Genomic DNA, 23,856 nt, shown 5'->3' on the forward strand with positions numbered 1-23,856 from the left:
TGCAGTATGGGATACATACTTTGCAAAATGCCACATGAAAACGCATAGTGTAGTAATGAGTCTGTCATACAAACAGCCCGTGGGGCTCATAGGTTGCCTATGGACAGCCCTGTCTTAAATGTGTGCAGAGTGCTTATATAATAAAAACAGTTTGAACTGAAAATAACATTTTTTCCCCCTTTGTGATAGCCAGGTTAAATTGTATCAATATATTTAGCACAATACCACAGTTTAGGACAAAATAATCAGTGCTTTGCAAGTCTTCATAACTGTTTATTCATTATAAATAGTAAATATTTACTGCACTTTTTACATGAAAGACATTTTTTTTACAACACATGTGTTGTTGGTAGAGGCTGCAACACAAAGATAATATTTCTTTTGTTCCATCACCTTTTAAGACCAATGTGTGAACTAATCTCTGTACTACACCTAGTCTCACTATCTCACTACTTCATAGTCCTTAATGCTAAAAGGAATGTATGTGTCCTACCTCATTCATTGTTCCAAGAATAAAGAGAAATAAATAACACTGCCTTCCATCTTCCTGTTCCTCTTAACATTTCAAAACACAAATTTATTGACATTCTAAAATGTCACAACACAAACTTATGTAAACCTCGGTTCCTATTATTATTTTTTCTATATTAGCTATCACTGTATAATTTAAAAGTACATGTCAGATACAGGGACATCTCTGTTCATGTCCTGTACATCACTAAAAGAGAATGTAAACGTAATAATTTCAAATGTATTGTTTCCTGAAAATGGTCATGACTCGTGAGCCAGATTCTGTTGTACTACGGACTGCACCACTTCTGCATTTTATCATAATGAAATATGTACTGCAAAAATAAAAGTACCTGCAAAAATATAGTTCTATCTATATCACTTTGGATGATCCCAAAGCTTGTGTGAGGTACACAGTATTGCACATTGTTAGGCAGTTGTGGAAATCAAAGTCACTTTGTTTTGTTGTTGTTTCCTTTTCCGTGTTTGTTTCAGAACGTAACATGGATTAGGAAAACTTCACACACACAAATTGCAAAAAAATTTCTTCATGTTACACAATATCTTGTTCATTGTAAAGCAAAACTTGTATGTGACATTTCTTGACAACATGATTACAAAAGAATGATAAGATAACCATTAACTTGTTCTGGAAGTCTTTTACATCTATCCTAGCTTCCTACAGACCATGACATTTCATCTTGAAGTCAATTTCCAGTGTGTAAAATCAAAATGTTCTCCTGCTCATGCTTCAGAAACTGAGCAGTTTTAAAGTTAGAATAAAGTCAGCATCGGATGTCAAGAGTCTGAGTTTGCAGAGCTCAACTGTTAAGTTTTAGAATATTTTGTTTATCCAAATCAATGCATGCTTTTTCAGCAACATAAAATGGAATGCTTTGTCAGTCAGTGATTTTAAATTCTTCAGCATTTTTTATACCTGCCCACGCTGAACTGTGTTGTATTTATTTATTTGTTTATTTTTTATTGCTCTTGGTCTTTGTCTTCTGAACTGTTACGTCCAACATGTCGAAATGTCTATCGAAAGCAATGACGCGAGAAAAGAACAGAATGATCCTGTATCTCTATTGTGATTGCCCCAGCTTGGGTTGCATTTTGGTGAGAAGATCCCTCCCATCCAAGCACTGGAGTGAGACCAGAAACAAGACAAGCTTTAACTTGAAGTGGACAGTTCATTTATGCAATATCTGGCTTCAGATAATGAAAGGCACCTGTAAGAAAGCAAAAGAAGTTCTTTAAGTCATGCTGTGACAACCTCACAGTAAGGGGCAATGTCAACTACAGGTTGACATTGTCATATTTAATACAAATATATCAAAGGAAAGGGACTAATATTTTTATTCCTGGGACAAGTTTGACAAAACTCTGTGTATCTGGGATTATATACTATAATGATTCTTGAGCTGACCTCATTAAAAACATGTGTTTCTAATACTGGAATGCCAGTGGTTATTTCATTTTGGACAACCCTTATGTTTTACCTAATGGCAATCAGGTTTCATGTCTCAACAATTAATAACATCAAGATGTTGTTGACATCACTTAAGAAAATAATTATGCAGCAGAAATCTTGCTTGAACAATCAGTTATCTTAGCAGCAAACATAGTTCTATTATGAAGAGAAGAAAAAGTCATAGGTTAGAATCAATCCTCCCCATTTCCTTTGTTACAAGAAGAAAAATATACTGTAGCTAGACAGTTACCTTACTAAGGGTATGACCCAGTCATTGCACAACATAAATATCCACCTGGTACTCACTTTGTCCATACTGTCCATACTGGTATCCTGTGACAGGGTCCATACTGTAACCGGTAGTGCTGTAAGTTGGTGGGCAGTAGGACTGTGATGTAGGCAGGCTATCTAAACTTTTCATATGATCTAGTCTCTGACTGCAGCTGGCTGATACAGTAGTGGTTGGTTCTAGACCCCCAGTTAAGGGTGAGAGGGCATAATCAGTTTGGGGCTGGTGAGGTACACCACCATGGTTAGTCAGGAGGCCCATTACCTAAAATAAAACGTATAGTAACAAATAAAGGTTAAAATGCATGAAGAACTATATTTCATATAGAGCTGCAAGAACAACTAGTGTCTGTTATTTAATTTCCCATGATATCTATTACTTGGTATTTAACCTGAACTTTGGGTTCCTAATTCAAAGCGGAAAAAGAGTTACATCATGCATCTAAATAGTAACTTATGGCTGGCATTCCAGAAAAAATAATGTACAGGCATATAGGTGGGACAAAAAAACAAACCACCTTTTATGCTCTTAAAATGTCTGATCACGTCACAGCTGGAATTCCTATGGATGTTTATTCATTGGGAACTCGATGAGGATAAAAAAGAAAAAGAGAAAATAGATCATCAGTCACAGTCCAAGTTTTCTTATGATGCTGTTCCCCAAACACAAAATCTTCATCATGCTTTATTCTCCAACCCAAGCCATTGTGTATTCTTGATAACAAACAGTGCAGCCAGAACAGACATAACTATAAAAGTAGCCACATTAGAAAAGAGTGAGGTATTTATATGGCCAATTTAAAAATGCATAATTAATTAGGGATATCTTAGGTTCCCATGTTGAGGCTCTTAAACCATAACATAGGAGCTTTGAAATGGGGTAGTACATGAAATCGAGCCCCACTGACTGTTCTAGTCAACTTGACCATATAAACAGCTCCTCTTTTCTAAGGGGCCATTTTTTCCTAGATATCATCTCTTTATATAAATTATTTTTTCTTCTTTTTTCCCCCCATGATGTCATTGTAAACTTGTTTTCATCAAATATTTATTTTTGCTTTAGAAGAGCGGGAAAAATAATCTGTAATTATATTGATAAAAAGTTCCCAACAGGAACTAAACTCTAGGGCTGACTGAACAATGGGGCAAAATAGTTAATTATTATTTATATTTGCCTCAAAGCCCCAGGCCTGGACCAGGACTCCACTGTGTAGGTGCTGTACAAACACACCACAAACAAATGATCCCTTCCCCCAAAAACTTATTAATTAACATTTGTTTAGCTTCAAAAATTAACATCCGTTCAATGTGTTCACTACGTACTACAGGCAGCCCTCCAAATGCAGAGCCAGAGAAAGATCCTAGCCCCCCAAAAAACGTTGGTCTACTGGCTAGGGGCAGAGTGCCCATAACTCATGCGATGCTGGTATGAAGCATGTGCTTGCCTGTAAAGAATACTAGAAGTGGATTTTTTACACATGAAAGCTTATGCCCAATAAATATGTTAGTCTTTAAGGTGCCACTGGACTCCTTGTTGTTTTTGTGGATACAGACTAACACAGCTACCCCTCTGACAGAAGAAAAAGGTTACAGTGCTTGCTGTTTGGTCAGAGTCATGCCACAAACTCCCTAGCCAATTCACTCCTTTCTAAAGAACAACAGTAGTGCTTTCTTTCTAGCTTGGCTTCAAGACTCCAATGACTCTTGTAACGTCCTATAGATAAATGTAGTTAAGAAATTAACCAGAAAGTTAAGATCAATAAAAAAAAAAAAAGACTTTAGATTGCTTGAAAACATTACTTGTATCTAAAAAGTCAATCCTCTGGCTGGAATTTCCTATGGAAGTTCAGGGAGAGATTTTACAAAAGCACCTAAGTGATTTAGGAGCACAAATTAATTGTACTTGTGCTGCTAAATCCCTTATTTCTGCAAATCTCTTCCTTGTGCTATAGCTTGATGTATGTTTCTTTTCAAAGGACTTCTGTATTTTCACAGCATATGGTAAAGACAAGCACAGCTCTGAGAACTACTCCCTTCTGCTAGCACATTTAGGCCTAATCTACACTTAAAAATTAGACCAACCTAGCTATGTTGCTCAGGGCTGTGAAAAATTCGTGCTCTGCATGATGGGATTAGGATGACCTAACCCGCAATGTAGATGCAGCAATGTGGATGGAAGAATTCTTCTGTCAACATAGCTACCACCAAAGCTGTGCTGCAATAGCAACTATAGTGTAGCCCAGGGATTGGCAACTTTTTGCACGCGGCCTGACAGGGAAATCCGCTGGGATGGTTTGTTTACCTGCAGCGTCCGCAGGTTCGGCCGATCGCGGCTCCCACTGGCTGGGGTTCGCAGTTCCAGGCCAATGGGGGCTGCGGGAAGCGACATGGGCCGAGGGATGTGCTGGCTTCCTGAACGAGGATCCTTAGGGCTGTTTGGGTGAACGTGTTTATGCCCATCACTTTAAACCACTTCTTAAAGTAGTTCTGACTTTTTCTACTTCTGTTCTCAATAGAAAGGGGCCCAAGATACATTTGGACCTAGATGCAAATTATGAACAACCCAAAGTTTGGGAGTGTTTTGATCCAGGGTTTTGGTGTTACCCATTATAGTGCTAGGGAGCAGGCTTTAAATGGGGATTTGGATCAGATTCTAAACTTCAGGTGTGCTTGTATCTGGTGTTTTAGTTCAGGCCCTCCTTTAGAAAATTTACTCTTTTGCCAGCCATGTAGCCACTGAAAGTTGAAATGTACTGGTATTCGATGGGATCTCATTCAAAATTTACCACAGATTAACTCAAGTTGTCAGTCATCTCTAATCAAGTGCAGATGCACCTAATAAAACCGATGCCTTTAACCATCTTGACAAGAGTGACAGCACTATATCTTCAAGGCTGAAAAATTTGATTTTGAACAGTAATTGTCTTCTCAGAAATGTCTTCTTCAGAAGCCTTAGGAATCATCCTGCAGTTGATTAGCATCTAAATAATTAGATTTTTGGTCATGTCTGTTTGAAAGCTATAAGGGAAGTAGCCTAAAGGCAGAAGTCTCTCTTATGGTATGTGTCATGACCTTATCACCCATGCGAGGAGTTACAGGAAGGGCATGAATGACTTTCACCTAATCAATTAGAAAGCCATTAGAGATCCAATCCTGCAAGCTGCGACTTCTGCTGCCCTCCATGAAGTAGATGGCACTCAGCACCTCACAGGAGGCACTCTATTACTTCCAGGTCTGGGCGCGGAAGGTGAGAACCTTCACTGATATAAACCAGCAGAGCCCCCCGCCCTTCCCCCTCCAGGGTAAATGGAGCTACATGGATTTATTCCAACAATGGGTCTGGCCCTGAATGTGTAAAACCAAATTATTTACATATTCATTATGAGCATGATTCAGCTCCCATTAAAATCAATAAAAAGATTCACATTGACTTAAATGAGTGTTGGCTCAGGTCCTATGTCTTTAGAGCCAAATGCTGCAGTTCTTATTCATGCTGAATTTTAATGAGGTCAAAAATCAAGTCTTACGGTTTTGGCCACATGCTACATTTTGTTCATGAATAAAGTAGAACAATAAAAAACAAGTGTTTTCTTTGTGGCATGTGATTTCAAGTTTGGCTTGATAAGGAACACCGGGAGTATCCTTGAACTGATAAATAGCCTTTCAGTTAATATAGCAAAATACAATATTCATAGTTTGTAGACAATTATATTCTAAGACTATGGATCTCTAAATTCAATCTTGTTTCCAGACAAAATTGCCTTCTAATAAATACAGTGAACTGCAACAAGGACAATAGACAGAAACATTTTATTGAGCAATTTCCACCACCCTTCCTCAAAACAAAAACAAAAAAACAAATAAAAAAACAAACACAAAAAAACCTCTCCACTTTTTTACAACAAATTCTCAGCTGTGGGAATGAATGTAGTTCCACTGAAGTCAACAGAGATTCACACCAGTTGAGGTCATGCCTCAGTATGTATAAGTAGAAGTGGCTGATAAAAGCCTTAAAAGTATGTAGACAACACTGGGTCCATTATCAACTATTGCATAAAATGTATCTATTATCAACAAAATAAAGCCCATTAAACTGAGATAAAACTTATTCCATTTAAATGAAACATTATGCCAGTTAATGTGGTTGATATTTTAGTAGGTTGGACCCACCATAGACATAATAAAATTCTCATGTGTTTTAATTCATTTACGCATGCCTGCATTTAATATGCTTTGTGACCATACCTGCAATTAATATGATTTATGAGAAAAGAACATGAGTCATATTCTTGGGTACAGTGATACATTTTTTTTCACCCTTCTCTAAACGAAAGATTTAATGAAACAGCTCAAGGAAAATTGTTAGCAGTTAACGTATTAAGTTGAGCTGACAGAATCATGAGTAAACTTTAGTGGAGTTAATGATATCCTCTTATCTGACCCTGACACATTTGCAGCATGTAATTTACAGAAGCTCTGTCCAGGGAATCTTGACAAATGCTCCTAACGATGTCAGGGCAATGTTCCATTCTAATGTAAAACAGATGTGGGTCAGATACCCTCATTCATCACTAACACAGAAAATTTCAAACTGCTTCTAAGATGAATGACATTACCTGCTGTTAACTCTTCACTGCAGAAAATCTCTGAGAATCAAAATATCACACCAAAAAAGAGCACATTTTAAAGAGGGAGATTTTTAATGCATCAAAGAACTAAGTTAATATTTAAAAAATCTGGATGTGAAATTTGGATCAAATTTGTTTTGATTGATCATGATCGCTTTCAGCATGACACATATATGAGATAGAGTCTACCCTAAATGGCAGATATCATGGGAGGAGAAGGGAGAGGAATAAGTTTTGTGGGAAATATTAAAATTGTTTCTTTTTCCCAGAATTCAAAACAAACCTATTTTCTGGTTGCTGGGTTTTTTTGGGGTGGGGGAAGGAGTTGCAAAAGTTTTCATGACATTTTTAACAGTTTTTAATAGAATTTTTTATTGAAATTGTTTAAAAACATCGAACATTTCATTTACAGAAAACCACGTTCTTGGTAAACAAAAATGTTCAGTAATGATTCTGATACAATTTAATTAAATTATTGATTAAAATATTCCACAATAATTTCTGAAAATCAGAAAAGTTTGAAGATGTTGACAATTTTTTGTGCAAAGTCCTATTTTGTGGTGGATAATCTATTTTTCATCTGAAAAACATTTTGTGCAAAAAATTTCAGCCCACTGTATGGCAGAGATATGTTTAGCATACAGAAAATCATGAGTGTTTTAAATTGTAGAATTAAGAGCATCAAAAGCTTCTGAGGTGAATAATCTCTTACTATATGGCCCAAATAAAGTGAGTGATGAGTTGTGGAATGTTTACAACCAAAAAAGAATATTATATAATATTTTATCACCTGTCACATGGTGAAAATTGTCAAATTCAAGAAATGAATGTGACTACGTCACATCTTACTTCTACATTTCAGTGTCAGTATATTTTGTTGTAGTACCTTTTCTACAATTTGATTATCTCGTGGTTACTGAGACAAAAGAATAATTCTGGCTTAAATTTTCGGATGTGACCAGTGATTTTGGGGACTTCAATTTACAGGTGGTCAGCTTATGACACTTTCAGGAGACCTAATTTTCAGAAGTGATGAGCACCTGCCCTCTGACAATCAGGTCCTCTTCAAGGTATCTTAAGTTAGGCATCCACCAATGAAAGCATCCAAAGTCAGTAAGCACTTTTTAAAAATTAAGCCAATGTTATGCTTGTCTAATAGTAATTATGAGACCACAAAATTCCAATTGTTTCCATCAAACTAAGGAAACGGAATGATAAAATCAACACAAAACCCCATGTGCTTAACATCATTATTTACATGTATGGCTTTTATCAGGCAACCCGTGCTCAGACAAATTACACAATGTGAACAAACTGCCTCCCTAGTTAAGAAATCCAGGACTTCTGGTTCATGCCAGTTGGTCACCAGTTGAATAATGCTCAAAGCTAAGACCACTTTTGACCCACATCAAGAGCTTTTGATTGGTATAGGCTCTCCTAGACTGATCCAACACAAAAAATGTATTTCTGTGGGCAACCAGATGTAGAACAATTTTATTACAGCAATTATGCATAGTAAAGGAACCCACTGTTTTTATTCATTTCATTTTAGTGAGGCAATGCACGTTTTCAACTATTTGCTCTTAAGTTTTCCTATAAAAACAGAATTTAATAAAGCATCATGAGTGCATCTTTCTTCTAACGGAAAGGCCCTAATTCAATAGCTGACATGTCTTGAGCTGATAAAAATCAAGTGCACTCATACAGAACACAGTCATCCAAGAGAGCACCATGCCGCAGTGAAAGGGTTACCGAATAATTCTCTGGTTTAGACAATGAAATGTTTGGACATTCCAAGAAGAAGCTGTGAAACAACTCTAATGTTCAATGCTGTTCAAGGGAAAGGTTGTAGTTTTACTTCAGAATATTGTTGAGTGCCAGTTAAAGTGTGAGAACTGATAAGTACGCTGGAGGGCACTGTGCCCTCTGATGCAACTGTGCAACTAACACAGCCAATGCATTTACCACCGTAAAAGGACACCACATACAGTCTCCAATTCTATTAGTGTGACCCACTTTTGGGAAGTGAGGGTTTAGTGATTTTCTAGGGTGAAAAAATATATCCATCAGGAAACAGGTTACAACCACCTGCTCTTCTGGTTCTTCGTGGTAAAAGCTTTTAACAGTGTCAAGTATCAGGGGGTAGCCGTGTTAGTCTGTATCCACAAAAACAACAAGGAGTCCAGTGGCACCTTAAAGACTAACAGATTTATTTGGGCATACACTTTCAGTTGCATCTGAAGAAGTGAGGTTTTTTACCCATGAAAGCTTATGCCCAAATAAATCTGTTAGTCTTTAAGCTGCTACCAGACTCCTTGATGTTTTTCTTTTAACAGTGGATATTTAAGGCTTTGTAACCTATGTGGATTTGTAAATGTAGAAAAGGAGTGGCCTGATGAACAACAACAATAAAAATATTCTTGTGTCTGGATCTGAGCCCAAATAGATTCTGAAATAGCGCTCTTTAGAAACAGGAACTGCCTGAACCACATGGACCTGGGTAAACTTTACTGCCTTTACATTTATAAAGAGAACAAGAAAAGGTCAAGGGATTCCCATGCCACACTGAAAGAGATTTTTTTCCTCAACTTATATAAAAAAAATTAAAATGATGAAATCCTATCTTTGTAATAATCAGATCTGTAGTAAGACCATACACCTTCAATTGAAATAAACATGTTTTGACAAAGAGTCATTGCCTTACATCTGAAGAATCTGAGGTAATTGTTAATGCCATGATCTGAAAATGACATGCCAAATCAGAAAACGTCTTGAGTTCTGTACACATGCTACTCCCTAATAAATTTCAGGATTAACAAATGTTTGTCAAAAGAAAATGCACTGAGCAATTGAAATTTAATTTGAAAGGGAACTACAATATTCCAATAAATATATGCATGAAAACCAAGAAGCTGCATAATAGGCATAGCCGACACAAAATATGCAATTTACATACATTACACACTAATAATCTCAATACTGACATTATTCTTAAAAAGCTCCAGTTCACTGGCAGAGATGGATTTTTTTTTATTTTATTTTTTTTGTAAAATGCAGACAAGGACAATACTTAACACCAATTCCCTGCACTATTAATCACTGCCTTGTTTCTATAAAGATCAACCCTTTGTAAGTCTATAACACAGAGGATTTCTCACCACAGCCAGGTAATAATGGGTAAAACAGACTTAGCAGACCAATACTCAATCACCCTGATGAGAACTGCAGACCATCTCTTTGTTCTGAATGTGCTGAATGCTAGGAAGACAGTTAGGACTTCCCACTCCTCTCTTTGTTTTAAACTTGCACACACAAAACTTTATCTTATTTTCCAGAGAGTCACTAGAACAGGAAGCCAGGTGTATTGGATGCTGACATTCCATCCTTTCACCCTCCCCCCCAAAAATATGCAGACATATGCAAGCTTCTGATTAAAGTTTGTTACTACAGTGAGAAAATGAACAAACAATAACAAAACTATAGCACCGTAGCACCTCTTGTAATGTTTCCCCCTTTGATCTCAATTTGACTACAATGTTTGTCTTAAACCAGAAACTTAATTGTCAGTGGGCTCAGGAGCAAAAATAGAAATGGAATACCCTGCATCAAAAAAACTGAGTTCAGAGAACTGTGGGCCAGAGTCTCGCCTGGTATAAACTGAAGTCAATGGAGCTATGGTGTTTTACATCATCTGAGAATCTGGTCCTGTGAATCTTAATACCGGTCTTTGCTGTATACATCACTGGACTCTATTTACCACAAAGGATCTCTCTAGAGGGTAGGGTAATTTTTTTCTTCTTCCTTGAATAATTCACCATAAATTCAGCTTGTGTTTTGTATATAGTTTTTCTATAGTGCTTGCTAATGGGAGATAGTCGTAAGTGTAGACATCATTTTAATGGCTCACACACATACACTACACAGATTCAGTAGGATCAAAATCCCCCAGCAAGGAAAGAAGCTCTTGATTTCTCATTAAAAACCTTTTCTCACTCCCAGCTCTACCAACTTAGGGCTTGTGTCTCCCTGGGAAATTTCCCATTACCTTTTCTTTGATAAAATCCTAAATGCAGAATTGGCTTTAGAATTTTTGGACAGGCCTGACAAACAATTTTTATTGCCATCTCACTCAGACATGACTATTTCCTGTCCACCAGGAGCAGAGAACTCAGTGGAGGGTTGAACGAAGGATTTGGGGGAGGATTGGCAGAATTATTATTTGGGACACACCCCCAATTTAACTGACATTTTATTTATTACAAGTGTGTGTCTGGCAACCCCTGGAGCCTCCTGCTGCAGAAGTCGAACCCAGCTGCTTGTTCCTTTCAACCCCAGCAATTGGTTTAGGGCAATTTATATCTTCAGGATGATTCTGGCCAGCAAAAGGGATAGAGATTTACTTATGAAAACATGAGGGCTCAGCTTCTCCTTACATCTTTTGGTTCCTAAATCTGGGGGTCCCAGAGCCATGAGTTTAACACAGCCCAATGGCCAGCTCTGTCTAAACATTTTTTGCCATGCTGTCTGAGGGTCTTCTTCAGCATTTGTTTAACTTGAAACATTTTCATACTGAGGCCAATAAACTTCCAAAAGCTCTCTCCACTTGAATGGATGTGACTGAGTATGTTCAAGTGATGAACAAATTACGTCAACACTCTTTTCTATTGACCAACTTCCCTCTATGGCCCATGGTAAAGGTGCAAAGCAGGGCCAGAAATTTTTTAAGCCAGAGATCGGCAACCTTTGGCACGCGGCCCGCCAGGGTAAGCACCCTGGCGGGCCGGGCCAGTTTGTTTACCTGCTGCATCCACAGGTTTGGCCGATCGCAGCTCCCACTGGCCGCGGTTCACCGTCCCAGGCCAATGGGGGCAGTGGGAAGCGGCGGCCAGCACATCCCTTGGCCCACGCCACTTCCCGCAGCCCCCATTGGCTTAGAGCGGCGAACCGCGGCCAGTGGGAGCTGTGATCGGCCGAACCTGCGGACGTGGCAGGTAAACAAACCGGCTCGGCCCACCAGGGTGATTACGCTGGCGGGCCGCATGTGAAAGGTTGCCGATCCCTGTTCTGACCACTGGGATGGGGGAAGGTAGGGGAATGCTAAGGATGCACAGACCAACTTTCATAATATGAAGACAATCCTGACCACTGAATCAGGGCTGGGTTCCAAGAACTGGAGATCACAGAAACTATTTGTGTCTGTTTTATCAGTTTTAAGATCTCCTTTTGATTATAGGATGGTCACAATAAGATATTGGCCGTGAAAACTTGTTCCACCAATTCCTTTTGGTAATGATCTCTCTTTACCAAAATGTCACAGGACTTCTTTAATGTAATACTTAACTTTCATATCACAGTGAATAAAAGCTTTTTGAAAGAACAAAATAACACTTCTCCATAGCTAGAACTGACTTACACTGAAAATGACGTTGAAAACTGCCTCTGATGGATTAACTCGGAACCCTGGAAAGATTTTTATGTCTAAATTATGGAAGCCTTGCATACTATGAATCTGGTCATTTCAAAGAATGAAACCACTAATATAATGTCATGCCTTTTGTTGGAGATTGCATTTAGAAATTAGGATTCTTCAAAACAAAATTCATTAAAGTCTTGTTGGAAGTACATCCGTTTGTTTTTATGTTGGTATTTTTCTACTGAGGTTTTAAAGCCATAAAGTTTTGTATTCTACTATGTGCTATAGGAATCTATGAAACTTAATTACATTTACTGTTACAAAAAAGGGTTTATGAACTTTTGCCTTTAGGCAAAAATGTTTATTTCATTGCCTTTGCTATTCATTCTTTTCAACTCCGATGCCTTTGAACTTTTCAGCTGCACAGAGTTATCACCGTTATGCAGGAACCAGGAACTGTATTCCCGAGATGCAAACCACAAGTTGAAGAAAACGAAGGAGGCAAAGATATATGAGTCGTTATTTTGGCCACCCTTTGTGCCATTAAAATCTCATTTTCTGCCTATTAGAATGCCCTCTTACTGCTTAGGCAGTGGTGATAGTCAGTGATTAGTGTGTAATTGAGTATAATTGTCTTTTCACTTTTCATTTGTGTCATTCTGAGCTTCTCTCTGTTTTTCTAACCACTGAGAGGAAAAAAGGGTAGAAAGACGATAAAGCTGTTAAAACTCTCACTCTCAGCCCTGAAGAGATTCCTGATTGTAATTATAGATTGCATCCCCTTTGTGACATTTCTCAGAATTTAGTGGACAGCTCTTCCAAACACCTGGGCGAAGCTCACACTAATAAACTAAAGTACTGTATATTTAAGCAATTGCTAATAATGTCAACTGCAGACAGATGCCACTTGTAGGAAATTTAACCAACCTTTTGACACTCAATTATCAAGGCAATTTATTAACATGATCTTCTAAGAAAAGCTCACACAAATTAGAAAAACAATTATGGCATTTGAGCATTTATATATTTCCCAAGAACGGTAAGTCTCCTAATTTATGTATTTATAACTTGATTATAGCTCATCCCAATGTGTACTGCTCATCAGCTGCGCCTCTCCCACTATAACTTCTCTGCTACTTCTAGGGCCATTTTGTAAAACTCCTATAGTCTCTTAAAAAGGCATTGTATTCATAAAAAGCTGATTAGACAAGACAAGATCACCCTCCTTGATCTTTCTTTGCCCAGGAATGGATCTCAAGGAAAATAGTGGCACATTACAAATGCTTGATAACTGAATGCAAACATGAAGTGTGCATGATTACTTGAAAATTAAATATAAGCTATGAGTTTTGATGCAGCGAGTAGGAAAAAAAGGAAGCTAGCAAACTGAAATCATGTGGCTTGTATAAAGAATACATTATGGTTTAAATTTGGCAATTCATTATACTATGGCCTCGGGGAATAGACTCTTTGGTTCTGGTATACAGCAAATCCTCTGTCTGAAAACACAGGACTGACCTGAGGTGAAAGGCCATTGCCAATGGCAGGGTTCATGGGATTTGAGGGCCCGGATGGAGGCACAAAGCTGTCTGTATAGCTGGAAAATCCATGCCTGGTGCTGGGTAGGCAATACGCAGAGCTGCTCTCTGGATTTGAAGGGAGGCTGCTTTGGTGTACAGTGCTTGGAGGAAGCGGCTGAGGTCTGTGGACTGTACTGCTTGGATCAGACACAGCTAGAAGGGAAAGGAACACATTTATACATTTTCCACATAGTTTTCTGACATAACAAATTAACTGTATAAAGTTCAACACTGAGAAGAACTGATCAGGACTTGCAGGTAAATATTAGCCAAACCAAAGGTGAATATTTAACATTACTCAATATTTAACTGGCTAGGAGGGAAAAAAAACACATGAGACAAAACATGACATAAGCCTCTGTCAGATCTACATGACATATTTACATTGTGAAAGTTACATGCAGATGTGATTCTCACATGATGCATAATGGGCGTATGCTCTTCTAATGGACAGGATATAGTCTTTCCTCCCCAGTTCATCAGTAGGAATTCAGCTCAGGTTGGTAGTGACTAGTGATCAGACAAGTTGGGGGGTTTGCAAAATTTCCCTAGTCAGATTTTGGTTTGGTAAAACTATCCACCACTGGTTTGAATCCAGATTTCATTTTAACCAAATCACTGAAGTTTAGCAGGTAGGGGGCTTAGATAAAAAGTTGCAAATTTCTCCCACTTCTATAATAGACAAAGCTTTGGGAGGCAGGGACCTGGTTTTATAATACCCTATCAGACAGGGTATTATTTACCTTTGAAAGATCAAAATCAGGAGTAGCCTGTATTTAAGTTCCATTTTTCCCAAACCATCGATACGTTTGGGACCCCCTCTCTAGTAGCAACTGGAACTTATTATCATCTGATGGCTATTCAGTACATGTGTGAGCTGGTTGGTGACTTCAGTCCAATTCCTACTGGACACATATCAGGCATAAAAATTTCCAGTTGGCAGTTGTCACTTGCAACAAAGAAGATTGAATGAACATAGTGATTGACGACCTATCCTCCATCATGCACTGGGACATGGCAGAGTTGAGACACAATGGTGGGAGAGGATGGGGACATTTGAACAACCCCTTCCAATGCTGTACCTCTCCCAGGGATAGGGGACTTCAGTGTCCAAGCTAAGACTGTCAGTCTGGCACTGGCACCATTCATAGGCAATCAGGCCACAAGCTAGTGAAGCCAATGGGAATAGTCACAATGTTAAATGTAAGAGTTTTGCTGGCTTGAGGCCTACATTCATCCAAACCATTTTCAAAATTTGAAGAATAGAATGTTTCTAAAGTGGGTTTACATGGAAAACCACTGATAATGCCGTTTAAATGAAACATCTGTCCCCTACTGTACCTTGTGGTATGGAGGTGGGTTGATAGGAGGGCTCAGATAGCTGGTATGTTGGCAAGGTTGGCATGGCAGTGGGTGGGAATCCTCCTGGGATCAGGTGGTTGAAAGCCATCAGTTGATTGGCCCCCGCCTGTTTCCTCCATCTAGCACGACGGTTACTAAACCAGACCTACAAATGTTTTAATTAGGTACATTTGATTTAGTACATTTAACATAGGCGCATTAGAAATAATGGTACTTTTTAATGTATTTTGCATTTGAAAAGAAGCTAAAAGCTCCATATCTACCACACAAGTCAATCTTCATGGCAATGAAATAAGTCCATGGCAGAACATTATTTGATCTAGTGGCCTGAATACAGGACTGAGAGTCAAGAACTCCTACACTCCAACTCCATGTCCGGCACTTCCTCCTCTGCCAAGTCACTTAACCTACTATTTTCAAACATGGGTGATTAGGTACCTATATCCATATGGTGACAACTAAATGAGACTCATGAGCACCTGCAATTCCCCCTTATTTAGATGCTTAAATATATATTTAAGTGCCTAACATGATAGATGTTAGTCTTGCCATTTAATGCATTCTTGGAAGGCACTCAGATGCTATAGTGATGAAGGCAGTACAATAACCTATATAGAATAGAACAGGGGTCGGCAACGTTCGGCACGCGGCTTGCCAGGGTAAGCACCCTAGCAGGCCGGGCCAGTTTATTTACCTGCTGATGCAGCAGGTTCGGCCGATCGCGGCCCCCACTGGCCGCGGTTTGCCGTCCCAGGCCAATGGGGGTGACGGGAAGCCGCGGCCAGCACATCCCTCGGCCTGCACCGCTTCCTGCCACCCCCATTGGACCAGGATGGCGAACTGCGGTGAATGGGGGCCGCGATCGGCCGAACCTGCCGCGTCAGCAGGTAAATAAAACTGGCCCGGCCCGCTAGGGTGCTTACCCTGGCGAGCCGCGTGCCGAACGTTGCCGACCCCTGGAATAGAACTTTTAAACATGGAATGTGAACACCACAGGCCTTTGTACACAAATTAAATCAGTCCCTCCTAGCATCTTTTAATGCACTCTCGTATGCACGCAGCACCTCACCCTAAGACTCCATAGCTCTGGATCATATTTTCACATAGAACCATTCTTGAAATTTGTTTCCAGTGTGAGACACAAGCCAGCTATTATTTAGGATTAGCTATGCATATCTTATCTAGAAATCTACTTTTCTTCAATAAACACAGTAATTCCAGACAAGCCATCTTCAATTCACGTTCCAAGTTCTCCGTGACCTACTTACAGTGGAATACCAGCGAGAAATAAAAAGCAGGATCTTGTTACTTAGTCAGAAATATATTGTACGTTATGAGTTATGACAAATGCAGTTCTCTTTTATGGCTAAAAAAAAAAATCCTAAATGTAATGGGCCAGGGCTGATGTGACTTCAGTGGAGCTATGCTGATTTATACCAGGTGAGACTCTGGCCCTATTTCTCGATCAGAGACACTCCAACATTTGCAGTGTGGATCACATCTTAAGAGGATTATCTCACAGCCATCTACCCTCCCATTTACAATTACGCAGACTGTCCGCCTTCTCACTCACAATCACATACTAGTCCTGCAGTAACTGCACCAATTACTCCATGGAAAATTAATATTAGGACAATGTCTAATTTATGTTTAGCTATTTTTAAATATAATTTAGCTGGTGGTAACAAGGAGCAGAATTAGACCCATGTGACCAGCCACCTCATCACTGACCACCAGCAAGTGCTCTACAGACCAGGTTGGGAACCACCGATCTAAATAATACAAATCAGCTTTCTAGGAGTGACATGATTTGTGGCCAGAAAACATAATGCTATACAATGTCTGAAAGACACTACTGTGTTCCACCTCTCAAGCATTCTGCATTCTAAGGGACATAATAGCACTTGGGTAGATTTGCCCCCTGTCTGTCCCACATATGCTGCTCCACAGGCATCACTCTGAGAATATACAAAGCCATTTGACTTCAAAATTGGGTGGCTGTGCCACTGTATAATGAGAACTAGCCCCGTCTAGACCCTTCTTTTGCCGGCGTTGAGTGCTTCAGTGTATCTTTTCCAGTTTCGCAGCATCGCACAGAGCTGGACTGATATTTTGGCTAGGCTAGGGGGACTGATGGAATCTCTTTTCCACCTCCTCTGCAGGCACTCCTCCTTATTTCTGTTGCACATGGCGCTTCTCCTTCTGGAACAACCCAAAGTGTTATTGCTGGGGCCTCCTTGAACAGGCAAGAAGTCAATGGATAAAGAGAGGATTATTTGGTGAATAATAATCAGGGCAGACCCAGATCCACCAGTTTTGGACTCTTCTTCCTATCCTCCAGACTGCTTAAGCCCTGTCCAATTTCTTTCCCCCATCTTTCTCTTCCTCCAGAGTCACATATTTATTCACCCTCTTCTGAACCCCTTTAATTACCTCATCAGTCCCACAATAAAACATTTACTTTTTGTTGCCCCTGCAGCTGCATAAAGCGGATGTGGTATCTTGTGGAAGAGAAATGGGTTCAAGAGGGAGAAGATGGAGTGAGGTAGCTCTGAAGAGGAGCCCTGAGGGAAGCATGGAAGGGAAAGACAGAGGGGCAAAATGGGGACTGGAAAAGAGAAATTGGGCTGAGGAGGCAGTGGGCAGCAGCGTCGCCTATACACAAGCTATGACTGACACCCTCCCCCCCAATCATTCACTAACCAGCACCTTATGCACAACTCTCCCTTCCTCAGGTCACCAGGTTATCTGAAGATCTTGACATGTTTTATAAACATTAATTGAGCTCCACAACACCACTGTGAGGTGGGTATCAACTCCATTTTATAGAGGAAAGGGAAGGAGAAAGATCCTAGAATAGTTCAGTTCTATTCCATATAGGTCCTTCTATTGCCCTCAACTCCGTAGCATCTGACCTTCTTCCAGTATCACGTTAAGCAATGTGACAAATGTCTGCCACATGGTTTGTTTTCTCCCTCATCCTCTCCTTCCCCCCGGGGGTGGGAGGGAGGGCTAGGGGGAATTGTGTGTGCAGTTTAGGTTTTGTTCTTTTTCGGTTTCTGTTTTGAATATACACACTGCTCTGTGTTTCTGTTACAGAATGCACATCGAAGAAAGGTGCCTTCCACTTGGAACAGAAGGTTTGGTGAAATTTCTGGGAGTTTGTTCTGGACTCACCCCAGAGAAAGCTCCTTCTCCCTGTCAGACAAGCTTTATCCTTGTTGTAGAGAGTTCCATTGTGCCTGAGGTCAGCCATGTATTGTGTGAGAGAGTAAAGTTTTCACCTCTCTATTCACTTTTTCCACATCACTCATGATTTGATAGACCTATAATATCCCCCCTTAGTCGACTCATTTCTAATCAGAACAGCCCTAATCTTTTTGTCTATCCTCATATGGACGCTGTTCTGTATTCTTGATCATCTTTGTTGCCCTTCTCCGAACCATTTCCAGTTCCACTATATTTTTTCTGAGATGGGGCGACCAGAACTGCACGCAATATTCAAGGTGTGGGCACACCATGGATTTCTAAAGTGGCATCATGATATTTTCTGTCTTATTTTTACCCCTTTCCTAATAGAGCCTAACATACTGTTAGCCTTTTTGACTGTTTACAATGCTTTGACAAACTTACAGTGCAAGATCTTGATCCTGCAAATGGATATTCCCATGGATGTACCCACATGCCACTCCACTGACTTCTGTGGGGCTCTATGCAGGTGCAGGAGCCAATCTGCATAAATCCTGTTGAATAGTCAGGGCCTAAAATATTACTACTGTAATCCTACTTAATTGGGACATGCTACATTGGGGCAGCTGTTTTATTGGGTAATATCTATGAAAATTGATTTTGCATAATCTAGTGAGCAGTATTGGCAGAACTTCCACTTAGTGAAGAGGAATTTAACTAAAGCCATCTAGTGTTTAGTCAGATGTTAAATAGATGTGGGGTTTTAGTTCATAAATTTCAGCTCAATTAATTTACAAATCAAACAGTTTAAAATTAACAAACAAATATTTTCAAATTTGACTTGCTTTGTAAATCTCATTGTGACTTTTACATCAAGCCACAAGACTGTATGGACTAGACTAGAGGATGGTGTTTATAATGTTCCATATGAAGGCACAGTTTTATTATGGTGCATTTTATATGTAATGTACTAACTATTAACCATTTTAGAATTATATAGAAACTGCTGGCCTGATTCTCTTTGCACTCATGCTGGTGTAAATCAGGAGTAACCACAATGCAATAAATGGAGTTACAACAGTGCAAAATTAGTGAGAGAGAAGAATGAAGTCCCACAAGTTAAGGCACTAATAAGCTCAGTACAAATGGTCCTTAATTTTTAAAAATGAAAACACTGATGTTTTGAACCCATAACCTTGGATATTGTAGCATGACAGCTTTTACTATTAGGCTATAGCTCTTCGATTTTCCTATAGTGTCAGATGACTTCAGAAAAATTCAAGACAAAGTAAACATGCTCACAAATATTATCTAGATCAGGGATCAGCAACCTTTGGCACGTGGCCTGCCACGGCAAGCACCCTGGCGGTCTGGGCTGGTTTGTTTACCTGCTGCGTCCGCAGGTTCTGCCAATCGCAGCTCCCACTGGCCGCGGTTCGCCGCTCCAGGCCAATGGGGGCTGCAGGAAGCGGCACGGGCCAAGGGATGTGCTGGCCGCCGCTTCCCGCAGCCCCCATTGGCCTGGAGCGGCAAACCATGGCCAGTGGGGGGGCTGCAATCGGCCGAACTTGTGGACGCAGCAGGTAATCAAACCGGCGCAGCCTGCCAGGGTGCTTACGCTGGTGGGCCGCGTGCCAAAGGTTGCTGATCCCTGAGCTAGATCCTTAGTATATATGTAACCACTGGAGACTTGATTTACAACTGAGTTACTCCAGTTTTCCACTGTGTAACTCCATTGAAATCAGTGGAGTTAGATGGTGCAAAACGGGAGTAACACAGTGGTAAATCAACCCCAAGGCTTAACAAAAATCACACCATTACAAGCAAACACACGAGAAACTCTTTCTTTTCCATTCACAGCGCAGTTCAAACAGCATCAATACATCACATCAGAAAAGTAGTATGTTTCCCATTCTTTTGGCTTAACTTACGTGAAAGCCCCCATATAATAAATTATTTCCTCAGACATAAGAGAGCCTATAATGCCTTTTCATTCTTTCCTTACTCCTCTGCTATGAGCACGATAATTATCACCAAATGTTAACATTGTCCATTTTGCACCATAACCCCTGGTAGAACCAAAACACCAGCGACTCAGCTATTTTACATTTTGATTATACAGTGTAACTAGCCCTCACAAGGAATAGCAGGCAAAGGATCAGTGCAGGAGCTGATCAATGGGAGAACAGGCCCTAAGCACTGAGCATTGTAGTGTGACGTGTAGAATAGCCACTACCACCGTGAATTGTTTGTGCAAGCAAAAGTAATGCACAATCAGGCTGCCACATAACATACATCCAAAGCAGATGTTAATATCCCTATGCAGTGTTGACGCCTAATAAGAAATATGATTTATTATTTAATATTTGTATTATAGTAGCACACACAGGCCCTAACGAGGGCATCATTGTGCTAGATGCCATACAAACACATATGAAGACACTGGGTAAACTTTTCAAAGTACCTAAGTGACTTGGGAGCAAAGGGACTTAGGTACTTAGACTCAGATCCTAAAAGCTATTTGGATACCTAACTTCCATTGGTTTCAATAGGAGTTAGGCAGCTAAATACTTTTGAGGATCTCGGCTTTAGAAGCTTAATTTCTATTGATTTCCAATGCAGGGCCGCCCAGAGGATTCAGGGGGCCTGGGGCAAAGCAATTTCAGGGGCCCCTTCCATAAAAAAAAAGTTGAAATACTATAGAATACTATATTCTCGGGGGGCCCCTGTGGGGCCTGGGGCAAATTGCCCCCCTCCCCCCCCTCCCTCTCCGGTGGCCCTGTTCCTATGAGACTTCTAATTGCTCATTTTTGAACTTGGGACTCAGGTACTTTTTAAAAAGTCTCTACAGTCTCTGACAGAAGAACTTACAATTGAATATATTTGAAGGGTGTTAAAAAGAACACAGAGGGAGAGGATTTCTTTAAGTCTTCCTAGATACAGAGGATGACATCTAAGCTGATACTCAGTAATATTTTCCTGATAATGAATTATAACAGAATGAGGAATAGTCTCCTAAAGGAAATATTGGAGACTCTCTCACTGGAGACACTTTTAAAAGTAGACTGGAGAAATCACTCAGGTATATGCTATAGGGAAGAATTCTGCACGGGCAGAGAATGGACTAGATTACCCAATAGACTTTTCTATCTCTAATTTCTAATATTTACATCTTGCCTTTTGTTATCATATTTTGTTTAAGCAGTTTGTAACTGATCAAGCCAATGTTGTATTTCCTAGATTTTGACTGAGTATTCCTTAAAAGATGCAGTTATTCACTTGGGATCACACTAATGTAATTAGGCTTGACATTTCAACAGTCCTATCATAAACAGAGAGTTTTCTATGTGCTTTTAAGGCAGTAAGATCTTTCAACCAAATGGGCAAAACATTTGAAAAGTGAATTTTGCAAGAGACTATTGGATATTTTGCACTAAATGCAGTCTGGAAGATATATCAAAGTCAAAAGACTGATGTATTGTTAATGACATTTCTAACTTAAGCCAAAGAATTTGTTCCCTTTGCCTCCTAGTGTTTTTCTTTATTTTACATTAGGGTTTTTTTTCCTTAAAATGTTTGTGTTAAGTTAGTGCTGCAAAAGGTGCTGCATTGACAGTGAAAGCTCTGGAGTCAGGAGTTCTCTAAGGCCTGGTCTACAGCTGGGCGGGGAGGGGAGGGGGAGAGATAGATCTAAGTTACCCAACTTCAGCTACGGGAACAACATAGCTGAAGTCGATGTACTTAGACCTACTCACTGCGGTGTCTCCACTGCGGTGAGTCGACTGCTGCCGCTCCCCCGTCAACTCTGCCTGCGCCTCTCACAGCAATGGAGTACAGGAGTCAACGGGAGAGCGCTCAGGGGTCGATTTATCGCGTCTAGACTAGACCCCCGATAAATCAACCCCCGCTGGATCGATCGTTGGCCGCCAATCCGGCAGGTAGTGTAGACATACCCTTAGAGTCTAGTCCTCCATTCCTCCCTCAAGCAAAACATCTCAAAGAAAACAAGGGCCTTATCCAAAGCCCATAGAAATCAGTCTTTGAATTGTGTTAGTGGACTTTGGATCAGACCCTGGGAGATTACTCTGAGCAAGGAGTTGAGAATCAGGTCCTGTGTATCCCTGGAACAGATACACCATAGATAGGTCAGGTTCCTCACAATGCCCCACCAATCTGCCCCCATCCTGTTCCAGCTCCTCTGAACGTCAGAGGGCAATTCAGTTTCCATGCCTATTCAGACCGTGGCCTTTCTGTTGATTCTGCCAAGAAGGGTCTCCATTATAGTGGTGGGTTTTGTGATACGGACAGTTTTCCACTGGACTGACAACATCAGAGACATTTCACAAAATAATTAAGCTGGGATTTCCAAAGAGGTATTGTGTGTCCAACTTCCATTGAAATTCAAGGCATCTAACTCCCTTAAGTTTCTTCGAGAATCCCAGATTTAGTCTTTTCGTTTAATACTTCTAAAAATACTGTAGTTGAGTATTCTCAGAAAATATTTCAATGTACTTATTTTTTAACATATATTTACCAATTAAAATGTCCCAAATTCAAGCCCTTGGCAGCAGAGAACTGGAAAACAGGATAGAAATTATTTCCTTTCTTCACCACCATACTTAAACACTGAACCATTTTTTTGGCCAGTATAGATCTATAGTTAGATAATTTACCAAGATAAATTTCTGCCTCTCTCCAGAGAAATGTCTGTAATTATGTGGATATTTTTTACCAAATTGTACAAAGTATTTTCTTTCTTTTCTTCTCTACATGATGTAAAATGGATGTGCCTCAAAACAGATTCCTTATAGCAAAGCAGGTTTAACAACAGAGATGTGTCAAAAGGTGCTCACTGTCCCTGAATCTATACCTTACGCTACCCATCTTCTATCCCACAGGGGTAGGCTGAGTAATTTGGACTACTCACTCTATCTACTTTAGGGGAATGCAGCTTCAGTAAAGTCTTCACTCTTGACGCAGCTCATCCTTTCACATCACTTTTCAGTAACTGCCTACCACGAGTTCAGTTTGTTATTTAAAAAAAAAGAGAGACTATTAAATCCACTGGATTGGATTTTAAAATGTCAATTTTAAAAGCTCACTAAAACCTAACAAAAGCGATGGCAAATTCTTTGTCACTCTCTCTTGCCTTCCTTTCCCCTCCCCATCCCATCCCTACAGAAAAGCAGAAAAGAAAGAAAAAATAACATGTAACTAAATATCTATGAAAAGGATATTCTAGGCTTAGAAGAGTTTTTCCATTTGCAGCTGAGCTGATTATTCTGTTACATAGCATTGCTCCATAAATAAGGCAGTAGCAAGCTCACCATTGGAAGTTGGATTTTGAAATATGCCATCCGCACACTAATTTTTTTTAAGAATCAATCTGAATTTTCACACACATGATTTTTTTTT

The 23,856-nt window shown here is 39.8% G+C and overlaps 1 protein-coding gene across 1 annotated transcript in view; it reads right to left on the minus strand.

Annotated features, from left to right (window-relative positions):
• Positions 1-252: 252 nt before the first annotated feature.
• Positions 253-23,856, minus strand: part of PAX3 (paired box 3) — a 102,955-nt gene continuing 79,351 nt past the window's right edge. Inside the window, exons 6-9 of the mRNA XM_034782447.1 lie at positions 15,232-15,397; positions 13,829-14,043; positions 2,288-2,534; positions 253-1,739 (exon numbers count right to left, since the gene is read on the minus strand). Coding sequence (XP_034638338.1) covers positions 1,705-1,739; positions 2,288-2,534; positions 13,829-14,043; positions 15,232-15,397 — 663 coding nt within the window. The 3' untranslated portion in view covers positions 253-1,704. The remainder of the gene's footprint in view (positions 1,740-2,287; positions 2,535-13,828; positions 14,044-15,231; positions 15,398-23,856) is intronic.

The sequence above is a fragment of the Trachemys scripta genome, chromosome 9 (assembly GCF_013100865.1).
Source record: "Trachemys scripta elegans isolate TJP31775 chromosome 9, CAS_Tse_1.0, whole genome shotgun sequence".
Taxonomy (NCBI): domain Eukaryota; kingdom Metazoa; phylum Chordata; order Testudines; family Emydidae; genus Trachemys; species Trachemys scripta.